General features: G+C 38.9%; 1 protein-coding gene across 2 annotated transcripts in view; it reads left to right on the top strand.

The window, feature by feature from the left end:
- Nucleotides 1–15242, top strand: part of YTHDC2 (YTH N6-methyladenosine RNA binding protein C2) — a 74790-nt gene that overhangs the window by 25885 nt on the left and 33663 nt on the right. For both annotated transcript variants that reach the window (XR_013966843.1, XM_080803888.1), the window contains exons 10-16: nt 1246–1381; nt 8370–8496; nt 8759–8824; nt 13598–13776; nt 14210–14306; nt 14388–14475; nt 14562–14642. Coding sequence is in view for 1 of the 2 variants with exons in the window: in XM_080803888.1 (XP_080660014.1) it covers nt 1246–1381; nt 8370–8496; nt 8759–8824; nt 13598–13776; nt 14210–14306; nt 14388–14475; nt 14562–14642 (774 nt within the window). In the remaining variant the exon portion in view is untranslated. The remainder of the gene's footprint in view (nt 1–1245; nt 1382–8369; nt 8497–8758; nt 8825–13597; nt 13777–14209; nt 14307–14387; nt 14476–14561; nt 14643–15242) is intronic.

The following is a 15242-nucleotide window of genomic DNA, read 5'->3' on the forward strand; positions in this document are numbered from 1 at the left end:
AATCAACTGAGCCACCCACGTGGCCTTAGAACAACTTTCTAATGTACTTTTGGGGGGCAATTAATGCAGCATCTTTTATTGTTTTATTCTCAGTTTAAATTATTTCAATAAAATAAATTTTTTGAGGAAAATAGTTATAGATATTACGCATATACATTATCATTGTCTGATAGTTTGTCATCTCAAAAGTTTAAGAACCTGTGAGCTAAACAATGGCAGATAAGCTCAGTTAAGAGAAAATTGAGGAAGGACTGTTGATACTAGAGCACATAATCCACCAACCCGCAGTGTGACTTTGTAAAATCAGTTACATACTATAGACCTCAGTCTCTTCTCTGCTCCTTTTCTTTTTTGCTACAGAATTTTTTACACATGACATATTTCATGGAAGACATGCATGCTCACCCTCAGTGTCCACCCCCATCGGTCGGTGGGGCCTCTGCTACCTTGGGTTTCATGGAATCTGTTTGAAAAATAGAACTAGCTGGTTTCCTAGGCACCTTTGGGTCTTTCATTTTGGTTTAGAATTCTTTAGTAGGCATTAGTGATGAGTGTAATGCAAACTATTGCTAGGCCCATGGACTTTTTAGAGAATGTTTAACTGTTTTGAGCATGAGAAGGTACACATGCAGGCACCGAAACAGATATGTTTTAAGTTCTAATGCGTCCAAATGAACTCTACATGTTCCTAAAAACGCTTGTGCAGAATGTTTAAAAGTTGTTATGTAGTATGGGGAACATCCTTCTGGCTCAGCGAATGGCATTTTGACCAATAAATTAGTGTTTCTTAAGCCTGGCTGTGCATGATCATCACCTCAGGAACTTATAAAGCCCTGTAGAATGTGGCCTGCATCAGCAGAGGTTCTAACGAACTTGCTGTGGGGTGGGACCCGGCATCAGTGTTGAAAAACACAAGGGGTGGTCCCTCTGGTGTGCAGCTGGGAGAGAGAACCACTGGGGTAGGTATGTTTCACAGCGTTCTGCCAGAAGCACATTTAGATAATATTTTGACTGAATCATACTCCTTTGTTTATAAACTCATTCTCAGATAAAAGATAAATGTTAGAAGGAAATACCGTCTTAGAAGTGGAATGTTTGTGTTGAGATGAGAAACTTATATGGTAAAGCCGATGCTGTAATATGTGGTTTAGTAGTTCTTGTGGCCATTGTGGTCATCTCACATACTTTGCACATAAAGGTTAAACTGTTAGGTAATTTATAATCTTTGTTTTTTTTTTTTTAAAGACAGAAAAAGATGTGAATTGCCTTGAACCATGGTTAATAAAGGAAATGGATGCTTGTCTCTCTGACATATGGCTGCATAAAGATGTGGATGCCTTCGCTCAGGTCTTTCACCTTATTTTAACTGAAAATGTTAGTGGTACGTGTAATTTCTTAAAACATATTTTTATTACTTTTATGGTTATTTATAGTGGAAGTGTAGTTTAATTTGAAGTGTATGTACTACATTTTTTTGTTCATAACCAATAATTTGTTCTTTTGGAGTACTTATTCACGTGGACAAATCGGGATCTTATTAGCATAGTCGAATAAATAAATATTTGTTGTGTTAAATCAGGGATTCTTTTTTTTTAAACTAAGTTCTATACCCAATGTGGGGCTTGAACTCATGACCCTGAGATTAAGAGTCCCATGCTCTACCAACTGAGTCAGTCATGTGCCCCTAAATCTTGGGATTCTTAATCCAGTTATCTCCAGAAGGGTTATATGGAGTCTGTGAATATATGAGTTATGTGCAGAAGTATTTTTATGTTTATGTGTTGTGTATATAAATATACTCCCCTTCCCTCCCACGGGAATATCTTGGATTTTTTAAGTAATTTGCAATTTCAAAAAAGGAAGGAAAAGAAAGGTTAATAACTTTGCTTTGGATTTTGTATTTAGTAATTGGAGAATTTCAGCCTACCTTTAATTATATAAGCTCAAGTACAAATTCATATGCATATGCTTTATGTCATATGATGTGTTTTCACTAATGACCTATTATTAGTTGATTATAGTGGCTATTGGTAACCAGAGGTCAGTTTCAGAGCCCTGAAGGCTTCTAGGCAAAAGACAGAATAAAAGACCACAGAAGATCAGTACTGAAAAGGATTTAGATGTCCCCTCACTTAAACTTCTCAGCATTATTTTTATTATACTTAGTATTGATCACACCTTTCTTGAAACATTTTCTTCAGTTAACCTCTAATATTCCATGCTTGGTTTATTTTCTCCTTTCTTCTCTCCCTTGCTGGAACTTCTTGGTTTCTTTGGCAGAATTTACCTCTTTTTTCTGACTTCTAAATATGAAATGGCCCAGGCCTCAGTCCTTTGGTGTTGCTTCTATTTATACTTACATCTTATGTGGATCTCATCTGGTCGTAGTTTTAAATATTTATTTAAGATGACTCCTAATTTTACTGTTCCAGTCCTGACCTCCCCCTGACCTGAGTACACCTGATCACTTGACATCTCCCCTTGGGGGTCTGTTAGGTGAATAAAACTAGATATGCCCCAAACAACTTTTGGTTCCCTTCTCACTTTGCTCCTGACCTGCCTTTTCCTTAGTGTTTCTTAAGTGATCATAATCAGTTGTAGACTTCTTTAAAAATTCATGTGCGTGGCCATCCCAGACTTTTTGAAACTGAATTTTCACCTGGTTGCTGAGGCAACAAAACATGAAGTAAGTCATTAAAAAAAAAAGATTTTATTTATTTAATTTGAGAGAGAGAACTCGTGGGCTGTGCATGGCTGGGAAGGGGCAAAGGGAGAGGGAAAGAAAAACAGACTCCCCACTGAGCCGGGAGCCTTATGTGGGGCTCCATCTCCAGGACCCTGGCATCGTGACCTGAGCTGAAGGCAGATGCTTAACCAACTGAACCATTCAGTTGCCCCATAAAGCCGTTCTTGATTTTTTCATACTCCATATATCCATTTGCAAGTCCTGATAGTTTTACCTTCTTTTTTTTTTTTTTTTTTAAAGATTTTATTTGTTTGCCAGAGAGAGAGAGAGAGAGTACACACAAGCAGGCAGAGAGGCAGGCAGAGGCAGTGAGAGAAGCAGGCTCCCCGCCGAGCAAGGAGCCCGATGCAGGACTCGATCCCAGGACCCTGGGATCACGACCTGAGCCGAAGGCAACGGCTTAACCAACTGAGCCACCCAGGTGTCTCGGTTTTACCTTCTAATTAAATCCTGAATCTGAACCCATTTCACTCCTCCTCCTGCTGCCATTCTAGTCCAAGCCAACATTTCCCTCCCAGGATGATTACTGAAGCCTGTGAACTGCTTTTATTCTTAAGTCATTCTGTTCTGTTCTCCAGAGAACAGTCAGAGTTACCCTTTCAAAAAAACCGGCATCATGCTACTTCCCTTCTTTCCACTTTCCCGTGGCTTTCAGTTACACTTTGAATAAAAATCAGAGCTCTTTCCCTGATTGGGTCTCTCTAACTGCCTTTTGGACCTCGTTTTCTACGACTGTGGACCTTTTGCCACTATTACCTCCTGGCTCTTCTTCACGTATCAGCACATTCCGACCTGGGGGCCTTTGCTTTGGTTGTTTCTTGTGTGTGGAGTGCCGTCCCCACAGATGATCATGCAGCCCAACGTCTACTTCATGTAGGTCTCTGCTTGGGTCTTGCCTTCTCAGCAAGGCCTCTTTGGGGTCATTTTACTGAAATTGGGCCCTTCTCTCACTCTTCTCCGTACCCCACTGTATTATCCACTATTGTACTTTCATTACCTGACAGTGTATATTTTTATTCTTACTCTCTTACTCTGTCTCATCCACTAGAATGTAAACGACACGAGGGTGGAAACCTCATTTGTTTTACTCATCTCTTATCTCCAGAGGTTTTGTAGCAAGTGCCCAATAAATATTTGTTGAAAAATAATACAACTTCTAAGGATCCTACCAAATGATTCATCTATTTGAATATGTTTAGTGATAGGAAGCTCACTACCTTCCTTTGGGACACTTTTTTCAAATTTGGTGTCTTTTAACCGCTAATTTTTTTGTATGTTCTGAAGAGTGAAGTGAAATCTACCTATATAGCTTCTACCCTCTTCTGCCTTTGGGGTGATAATGAGGAGATTTAGTATCTGCTTATGCCTGACAGACCTTCGGGTATGAAGATAGTTATTCTTCCTGCTTTCTCATTTTCTGGGCTGACCAGACCTGACTTCGTCTGTTTGTCTTTAACATGGGATGCGGTTTAGTCTTCTCCTGCCGTTGTCTGCCTTCTCTGGTTATGTGGAGTTTGTCCCTTTTTAAAAAGCATGCTGTCCTGTGCCGAGTGTTAATCTTAATGACTGCCTTCAGGTTGAGTAGGTCAATCAGCCTAAAAACCTCTACTTTTTACCTGTGGTCAGTATAGCTCTTTGCCATCCACATTGTCTTACTGATTCATACCGCCTTTGAAACTTCTTCTAGTTCTTTTTTTTGTTTAATAACTAATTTTATTAAATGAATCCCTCCCATCATTTACTTGTTCTGATTTTTTTTTGAGTTTAAGACTTTCTGTTTGTTCTTTTCAAATCTCATAATTAGATTTGGCCCATTGCTTTTGTTTCACAACTCCCTCCCCCCCCCCCCCCAGCCGTCTAATTGTTACCTAATATATTAATAAACTTTCTCAGTTTATGAACTCAAGAGGCCTGGATCACTGACCAAGTGCTGTGTATGGTTTAGGTCAACATTTGGGTGTGGTTGTTCAAGTGGTTATAATTCCATTCATCTACTAATCTAGCAAACCTCTTAAGAAGGAAAGGGAGATCTTTTGGCCTTTCTTGTTTTTGTTTTTTTAAAGATTTTTGTTCATTTATTTGGCAGAGAGAGAGTGAGAGCACATAAAGGCAGAACAGTAGGCAGAGGGAGAAGCAGACTCCCCACTGAGCAGGGAGCCCGATGCAGGACTTGATCCCAGGAGCCTGGGATCATGACCTGTGCTGAAGGCAGATGCCTAACCGACTGAGCCACCCAGGCGCCCCATGGTCTTTCTTATTCTTTGTAAATTTATTTTGGTTTCTATTGCTCTACTTTTTTCCAGCTTATTGGTTATTAAATAATCTATCTGTATTTTGAAATTTTTTGTATTTGGAAACGTGGGTATTGTTCATCTCCAGTTTTCTGGCAGTCTTTTTTTTCTCCCACAGAAAAAAGCTTAGCCATCTTAATTGAAAGTTAAGAAAATTTGAGCTCTGAGGCATGTTGCTTTAAAATATTTATATATTTATGAAGCATTAATGTATTTTTTTTTTTGAAAGAGAATGAGAGAGAGAGCATGAGAAGGGGGAGGGGGAGAGGGAGAAACAGACTCCCCACCGAGCAGGGAGGGAGTCCGATATGGGACTCCGTTCCGGGACTCCAGGATTATGACCTGAGCAGAAGGCAGTTTCTCAACCAACTGAGCCACCCAGGCACCCTATTCTTGACCTTCTTCCTAGATATTTCTCTAGTGTATACTAGGCTATTACTTTGATGTCATCATCCTATGGATCCAGGTTCCTAATCTCTTTTTTCTCTTTTAAAGATTTTGTTTTTAAGTAATTTCTTTTTTTTTTAAAGTTTTATTTATTTATTTATTTATTTATTTATTTATTTTTTTAAAGATTTTATTTATTTATTTGACAGACAGAGATCACAGGTAGGCAGAGAGGCAGCCAGAGAGAGAGGAAGGGAAGCAGTCTCCCTGCCGAGCAGAGAGCCCGATGTGGGGCTCGATCCCAGGACTCTGGGATCATGACCTGAGCGGAAGGCAGAGGCTTTAAGCCACTGAGCCACCCAGGCGCCCCGTAAAGTTTTATTTATTTATTTGACAGACAGAGATCACAAGTAGGCAGAGAGGTAGGCAGAGAGAGAGAGGAGGAAGCAGGCTCCCCACTGAGCAGAGATCTTGACGCTGGGCTCGAACCCAGGACCCAAGCTGAAGGCAGAGGCTTTAACCCACTGAGCCACCCAAGTGCCCCTGTTTTTAAGTAATTTCTATACCCAGCATGGGGCTCGAACTTACAACTCCAAGATCAGAGTCACATGCTCTACTGACGGAGCCAGCTAGGTGTCTCTGGGCCACTCATCTTTATAAGTGTTTCACTGGACATTTTCTTTATCCTTCCTTCCTTCTTTCCCTCTTTCCTTCCTTCCTTCCTTTTTTTGATTTTATTTTCTTATTTGTCAGAGAGAGAAATAGAGAGGACAAGCAGAGGAGGCAGCAGGCAGAGGGAGAAGCAGACTCCTCACTGAGCAGGGAGCCTGATGTGGGGCTCCATCCCAGGACCCAGGGATCATGGCCTGAGCTGAAGGCAGATGCTTAACCGACTGAGCTACCCAGGCCTCTCTCACTGGATGTTTTCTAGAGTGCAGTATTTTTTTTTTTTTTAAAGATTTTATTTATTTATTTATTTGTCAGGGAGAAAGAGAGATGGAGAGCACAAGCAGGTTCCCTGTTGAGCAAGGAGCCCAGTGTGGGACTCGATCCCAGGACCCCTGATGCTTAACCAACTGAGCCACCCAGGCATCCCTAGAGTGCAAGATTCTAATGTCTGAAGCTATGTGAAGTAAACAAAATGCTATGGTAGCTCTTTGAACAGTTACTGACTTCCCATCTTTTTATTTCTCTTCTAAAATCTCAACCCTTAATTGGCACCAGAGTTGAAAATACTTCATGTAATCCAGGAAACCTCCTACTTTGCAGGTTTCTTTTTAATGCCCTCAATTTCTCCATGGAATCCTGTAGAAGCAGCTAGTAATTAGTGAGACAGGCATTCTCTGTCATGCTTACTGTCCTAGTCCTCTGTTGTTGCATGACAAATGAATGATTCCCAGCCTTAGCAACCTCAATCATTTGTTGTCTCACATTGTTTCCGAGACTCAAGAATCTGAGACTGGTTCTGGCTTCTAGTGACTGATAAAGTAGTAGTGGAGCTCTTGTCTGAGGCTTTGGTTGTCTGAAGGTTCACGGGAGCTGCAGGATCTGCTTCCGAGAGGCTCACTCATGCGGCTATTGGCAAGAGGCCTCAGGTCGTCTCGTCTCCTCTTTTGGCAGAAGGCCTCAGGTCTTGTCATCCAGACCCCTTCACAGGGCTGGCTGTCTTTATCTTCCCTGGATGTGGCAGCTGGCTTCTTTCTGAGTGAGTGAGTCAAAAGAAGGAGAGAAAGCAAGCAGGAAGCCATAGGTACCTTTTAGAGTGAGTCATTTAGTTTAGCTCATACTCAAGAAGGGAACTTAGACTCTAACTCTGGAAGGGAGGAGTACTAAAGAATTGGGGGATGTTTTAAAACACCCACACTTAGTCATACCCTGCTGCTCAAAATACACACATTTTGGTTCTTTTCTCCAAGGCTATCAAACAAATATTCAGCTGAAGCAGTAATTCTCATATAGTGAATATAGATCATAATCTTTTCAGTCCTTTTTAAAACTACGTGTGCCTGACCATCCCACACCTACTGACTCTGAATCTAGGAGTCAGTCCTGGCTATCTGTGGTTTCAGAAGTAAGGAACCTGAGGTAATTCTGTTGTAAGCCCTCCCCACTTGAAGAACCACTGACTTATATTAATAATGGTTACCAAGTTTTAGAGTATTATTAAACACTGAGGATGATTGGGTATCTATGGAAAATTAAAATTGCCCATTTACGATTATCTTAAATTTTACTGCAGAGTTTTTTTTTTTCAGTGATGATTTCTTTTTAAAATCACCAATTTTGTAATTTAAGCAGACCAGTGCTAAGTGATTATAATACATTGCATTTCTTGAGAAATATATTCTAGGAAGGAAATTAAATTCAGTAGAACTTTAATTATTTTTCTCATGGAGGGCTTTTATGGTAAGTAAACTTTCTGCCAATGTTATTTCCATTAAGCATCTCAGAAAGTAACAGTCTGGAATGATGGGGGAATAAAAGCAAAACAAGAACAACAAAAAATGGTCTTGGACTTTGCATTTGCAGTCTTAAGCATTCTTTTCCAGTTACTGATGAACCTTAACTTTTAATTCTTTAATTATATCTTATCATTTGGTGAGCAAGACAATATCTAGGCTAGGAAGATTATTTAAGGGTTCTGCAAGTTACTAGCCTTCCTCTTCCGTTCTCATTACCCTGGTGAGCTTGAGACAGCTGAGCGACTATCCCTTGTTCTCCTACCTTCCAAATGGTTGTACCTCTTCCATCCTGTTTAGACTTAGGGTGCGTTAATAATAGATCTGCATCCAGGGTAATGTAATACTGTTACAGTGTTGTTGGATGAAGGAGCCAGTCCCAGGTTGATTGTCCTGACACTCATTTCTTTCATTTAAGTTAAAAAGGAATGAAAATGATTTAAAAGTTTGGAAATATAACCTGCATTTGTCTTTTCCTTGCTTTAGTTGATTACAGGCATAGCGAGACCAGTGCAACAGCCCTCATGGTTGCTGCAGGGCGAGGTTTTTCAAGTCAAGTAGAGCAGTTAATTAGCATGGGAGCCAACATTCACAGTAAAGCATCGAATGGCTGGTAATTATAAACCGCATCCCTTCTTGCTATGTCTCTCTCTGTACAGCTCCGCATACCGGTTTTGATTTCTTATGTTTGTCTTTGTACTAAAAGCTATCGTGTAATAATTCCTGGTCCATCTCTAATGGGTGAATGAATCCTTTGACTCATTTTATAAATTTGAGAACATTATTTCTCTGTCTAAATTTGATCTCTTTTAAAATTTTTTTATTTTATTTACTTATTAATTTATTTAAAATTTGATCTCTTTGAATTTTGGCAGGATGGCTTTAGATTGGGCCAAACACTTTGGACAGACTGAAATAGTGGATCTTCTAGAATCATACAGGTAAAACTTTATACTGTGTTTAATTAACCCTAATGTCTTTTTTAAAGGCTTAGCCATGTAAATGACAGCATATGACAAGGTAGGCTATAGTCTCTTATGCAGAGATTTTCTTTTTTGAATTCTGAGGAACTTTTGTCTGATTTTGTTATTTTTTTTTTTTAGTAGGGTGCCAGTAAGATCCAGTGTTATAATACTTTATTTTATTTCATTTTGCAAAGTAGAAGGGGGATTTTCAGTTAAACATAGTAGATACAACACATGTAATTTATCTTTGCATTTTCCTAAAACCTCATTGAAATGGTAAGGAAGGAATATAAAATGTGTAAGCTGACAAAGTCGAAGAGATTGGAAGAGGACATAGCAATGGTGGAAGATAGGAGTAAACTTTTGGGTAATAGAAGGCTAATGGATCAGTGGTGTTTGACTTAGCAGAGCTGAGAAAACAGAAAGCTCAGTGCAGGGAAGTAAGTGCCAGTGAGAAACCAGCTCATTTTAGCTTCTTAGAGGTTCAAAAAAAAACCCCACCCAGAATTGATTGAAATTCTCTCTGAGGAACATTCAGAATTCCAGATTCCCACCTCTCCTGCCATTAGCTGAGATCTCCCTTCCCTACCTTGGCAGGAAGTGGGAAGTTCATTAAAAAATTAAGCCACGTGAAGCTTTGGGCTTGGGGCCCATCGAGCACATCTTTGAAGATGAACAAACTGCCAGGCATCTTTGAAGGGAAAAGTACCCACGATCAAACAATAGCAACAAAAAACCCTAGAACTTTGATGGGCTGCGCATCAGTAATCAGAAGAAAACTTCAAAAGCTAGTAGAAAATACTCATAAAACAGAAACAATGTGTTATAAAACAGGAACAGAACACAAATCTTTATTCAGATTTTATGTTCATGAGGGCTACCTAAATTTATTTTGTTGTTGTAGTTTACCTTCTTGTGCTGTCGATCCTTCTCAACCTACTTTATTTTTCCTTTTGTCTGTAGGACCTGTCACCCTCTGACACATTTTTTTTTCTTTTTTTAAAAATTAAATTCAATTAATGAACATACAGTGTGTTTTTAGTTTCAGAGGTAGAGTTCAGTGATTCATCAGGTTTTTTGTTTGTTTGTTTGTTTGTTTTAGAACTTATTCATATATTCAAGATTTTATTTGAGAGAGAGTGTGTGTGTGTGCATGTCTCTCTAGTGAGAGAGACAGGGAAAGCAAGCGTGAGCAGGCGGGAGGGACAGAGGGAGGAGGAGAAGCAGGCTCCCCGCTGAGCAGAGAGCCCGATGGAGGGCTCAATCCCAGGACCCTGAGATCATGACCTGAGCTGAAGGCAGAGGCTTAACCCACTGAGCCACCCAGGTGCCCATCATCTTATTTTTCTTTTTTAGTTTCTTTTTCTTTAAAAATTTAAATTCAGTTAATTAACATGTAATATATTATTAGTTTCAGAGGTAGAGGTCAGTAATTTATCAGTCTTGTATAACACCCAGTGCTCATTACATCACGTGCCCTCCTTAATGTCTGTCACCCAGATACCCCATCCCTTAAACCCCCTCCCCTACAGGAGCCCTTAGTTTTCTACGATTAAGAGTCTCTTATGGGGGATGCCTGGGTGGCTCAGTTGGTTAAGTGGCTGCCTTCGGCCCGGGTCATGATCCCAGCGTCCTGTCCTGGGATCGAGTCCCACATCGGGCTCCTTGTTTAGCAGGGAGCCTGCTTCTCCCTCTGCCTCTGCCTGCCATTCTGTCTGCCTGTGCCCTCTCTCCCTCTCTCTCTCTGACAAATAAATAAATAAAATCTTAAAAAAAAAAGTCTCTTATGGTTTATCTCTGTCTCTGATTTCATCTTGTTTTATTTTTTCCTCTCTTCCTATGATCCTCTGTCTTGTTTCTTAATTTCCACATATGGATGAGATCATAAATGTGTAAATTTGACTTAAAAAAAAAAGATTCGGACAATACTTTCAAATCCAATGAAACAAATCGTTTATTTAGGTAATTAAAGGTAATTAAAGGCTAAAGTTAGGTTAGATATTTAGATAGATATGTAGATCTTAGATTAAATATCTAAAGAAAAGAAAAAGGTAATTTTGAAAGAAAATATATCCAAAGAAAATATGTTTTATAATACATTGATAGCACTTTGTTTTCAACCTATAAAAATCAAAAAAGGTAAAAATGAATCTGAAGTTAAAATATACTAAAATATCTTTTACACAAGAATATAAAAATGTTTTATTTGGGTTGGGGTTTTGGATTTTATTCTATAGATAATAGTCTCAGGTGAAGTGAATGTTTGAAGTATGAAGTTAGTCTTGTTATTTTAATTTCATTAAATGATAATGAAGTTTAGAGTCACAAAGTTCTTAACAGACTCAAATGCTAATTATGGTATGCCAGATTTTGTTGTCATTTCAATAATAGCACCCAGAACTTGCAGTCCTTTTTGACATTAATGCTTTGAATGTTCTAGATGTTCTTAGGGTGCTAGGAATAGCTCAGTAGACACTACAGATTATCAAGTAGCAGTTATCTGGATAGTATTCTAATTATCCTGCCTAACTGGGCTTTCTTTTTATTCTGCAGATCATGACATCATCAATTATAAATTTCAAATGTTTAAAATTAAATTTATGATGTTTGCAGGATTATTGATAATTGATAAAGTTAGAGCTTTATTATTTTTTTAAAGATTATTTGAGAGAGAGAGGAAGAACACAGAACAAGGGAGAAAGTTGGGGGGGGGCAGGGGGAGAGGGAGAAGTGGGCTTCCTGCTTATGGGGCTCCATCCCAGGACCCTGCGATCATGACCTGAGCTGAAGGCAGATGCTTAACTGACTGAGCCACCCAGGGGGTCCTATAGTTAGAGCTTTAAACAAAGGACATTGTACCCTCTTCATTTACCTGTTAAGAAGTAAGAAAACAAAAAACTTGGGATGTTTTTTTTTTTTTTTTAAAGATTTTATTTATTTATTTGTCAGAGAGAGAGAGAGAGAGCGAGCACAGGCAGACACAGTGGCAGAGGGAGAAGCAGGCTCCCTGTGGAGCAAGGAGCCCGATGCGGGACTTGATCCCAGGACGCTGGGATCATGACCTGAGCCGAAGGCAGCCGCTTAACCAACTGAGCCACCCAGGCGTCCCAACTTGGGATGTTTTAAAATGAATCTTAAAATTTAAAATAACTGCAGTTAGAATTTTGATATTTTCCCTATTGAAAGCAGGTTTAGTTATTTTTCTGCTAAGCTCTTTGGAAGAAATTGGGCAGAACTGAACTTCTTAGAAATCTTAGTGATAGTTACTAGTGATGGCAGAAGGTTACAATTTTACATATGGGATGAAAAAGCAAGCTGTTATTTCAGTAATTTATGCTGATTTAGGGCTTTTGGAAGAAAGCATAATCAATCTGCTTTTAATATGGAATAACCAAATTGGCAGTCATGTTAAGCTGGCACCTGTAGAATTGTTTTAAATGTAGACTCGGCTTCAGAGTATTGTTTATAAGAGTGAACAATTAGAAACAACCTATTAAAAAAGTACAAATGATGATCAAAGGTTTGTGCGTTTTAAGCTTTATTGAGATAAAGTTCACAACCATGTAATTCATCCTTTTGAGTGTACAGTTCAGTGGCTTTTAGTGTGTTTGCGATGTTATGAATTTTTTTTCAAGATTTTATTTATTTATTAAGAGAGGGCAAACAGGGGGAGGGGCAGAAGGAGGAGGAGGGGGAGATCTTGAGCAGACTCTGCACTGAGTACAGATCTCAATGACCCTGAGATCATGAACTGAGCTGAAACCAAGAGTTGGACGCTCAACCAACTGAGCCACCCAGGTGCCCCCATGTTATGCAGTTATTATGATAATAATTTTGAGAACATTTTCATCACCACCCCCCAAAAATTCCTGTAATCATTAGCAGGCACTCCTCATCTTCCCCAGCTCTTCCAGCCCTAGGCAACTAGTCTGCTTCCTGTTTCTGTAGATTTGTCTATTCCATACACTTGATCTAAGTGGAATGATATAATACGTGGTCCTTTTATGATCGGCTTCTGTCACAGCATAGTGTTTTCAAGGTTCATTCATTCATGTAACATCCTTTCTTTCTGACTTGAGTTATACTCTGCTCTGTGGCTAGATCACAGTTTGTTTAACCATTCTTCAGTTGGGTGGTTTCTGCTTTTTGTCTGTTATGAATAATACTGGTGTGAACATTTGTGTCCACCAGTTATGTAAAAATATATTTTCATTTCTCTTGTTTATAAACCTAGGGGTGGGATTGCTGGGGCATCTGGTAACACTGTGTTTAACATTTTGAGGAATGGCCACATTGTTTTTCGAAGTGACATCATCATTTTATGTTCCCACTAACAATGTATGATGGTTACAATTTTTCCACACCCTCTTTAACACATGTTATCTTCTGTCTTTTGATTATATCGTCATCCTAATGGTGTGAAGTGGTATCTCACTGTGGTTTTGATTTTCACTTCTCTGATGCATAATGATGTTGAACATCTTTTCGATGTGTTTATTGGCCATTTGTGTATTTTCTTTGGAGAACTGTCTTCAGATTGTGTTTTCGAAAAGCACTTATTGATAGATTTTACTTTGGATAATGTAGGTGTATGCCAAAACATGAATTGTAGCTAGGACGTTAAATGTCATTTACCCTCCTTAGGGTATATTCAAAATTTAAAGAAGGACATCATGGGAATCACTGACTTTAAAGGATTACTGTTTTTGATGAAAATTGAGTTGGTCATTTTTTTTTCTTTTTTTTAAGTGCTTCACTGGAGTTTGGAAATCTAGATGAAAGTTCTCTGGTTCACACAAACGGAAGTGACCTCAGTGCAGAAGACAGAGAGCTCCTGAAAGCTTATCATCACAGTTTTGATGATGAAAAAGTAGACTTGGATTTGATCATGCACCTTCTTTACAATATCTGTCATGGTTGCGATGCTGGTAAATGAGTATTGTCTAAAATAACTCGAATAGCAAAGTGTACTTCAATTTCCAAGATAATATTTTGTGTGTACAGATGTTTACAGAATTCCATTGGCTGTACTGCATAAGTAATCTCTTAAGTGTCCTAAGTATTACACTTTATCAGTATTTGAAAACTAGTGATATAGCTCATCATAGGTGGGCCTGTCAATAGTTTCTGGTTTGTAAAGCCAGAGATTTAATATTTTATTTTATTTATTTTAAAAGATTTATTTATTTGAAAGGGAGACAGAGAAAGAGAAGGAGCAGGGGGTGGGGTAGAGGGAGAGGGAGAAGCAGGCTTCCCCAGGACCCCAGGATCATGATCTGCACTGAAGGCAGCTGCTTAACTAAGCCACCCAGCTGCCCCGAGATGTGATTAAAAAAAAAAAAAAAATCCTTGTTTTCCAAGGTGCAATATTAATTTTCCTACCTGGATATGATGAAATTGTTGGACTGAGGGATCGCATCCTGTTTGATGACAAGCGGTTTGCTGACAACACACATAGGTAAAAGCTAAAGTTTTATATTTGTTGCTCTAAGTAACTGATAGGTACCATAGTGTATTTTTCCCTTTCCATTGTCAACAGATACCAAGTCTTTATGCTTCATTCAAATATGCAAACGTCAGATCAAAAGAAAGTATTAAAAAACCCACCTGCCGGTGTTCGAAAAATAGTAAGCTTCATACAGTTTTCTTTCATCCATTTCAATAGCCATTGGTCCTGTATTCATATTAACTGTGATGTAACATCCCCTTGCAGATCCTTTCCACCAATATTGCTGAAACCAGCATCACAGTCAACGATGTTGTCTTTGTTATTGATTCTGGTAAGGTGAAAGAGGTATGTGTGGATAAGTTGTATTTTGTTTAAATGAAGAGGGTTAATTTACATTCCAATAAATGGTTTTATGATTCATTTTAATGAGAAGATGGTTCTGCATGAATTTAACATAGTAATTGTTGATTTCCCCAAAGTGAATATTTTACCATAAGCAGTTCAGAATGTAGGATCTAGTTATTGTAACAGATTATACAAAAATAAAAAACAAAACAAACTAGCTTCTGCTGATTAAATACTAGGAAGAATGTAAAGGGTTGGCTAATTACACTGAAGGTTTTGTCACCGTATTGGAATTGGATTACATGTTTTGTATGCTTTCCTTCTTTCCTTCTACATATGGGCATAGAACATGTCCCTCTTGTTCAGAGTTAATCTCCGGGGCTCCACATGTCGTGGGTATTCAAAAGACATTTCGTTCAAGAGAACGATCCTGAGACAGTGCGAGCAGTCAGACCAGACTTCAGCAGGTGCCACTTAGCAGCCACACGGGCCCAGCACCTGCTTTTATAAAAATAAATTTCACCGCAACACTGCCCTGTTCACTCTTTTCTCTCTTGTCTGTGGTTGCTTTCACACTGCAACTGGAGGAGTTGCAACAGT

The sequence above is a fragment of the Martes martes genome (genome assembly GCF_963455335.1).
Source record: "Martes martes genome assembly, chromosome: 5".
Classification (NCBI taxonomy): Eukaryota; Metazoa; Chordata; class Mammalia; order Carnivora; family Mustelidae; genus Martes; species Martes martes.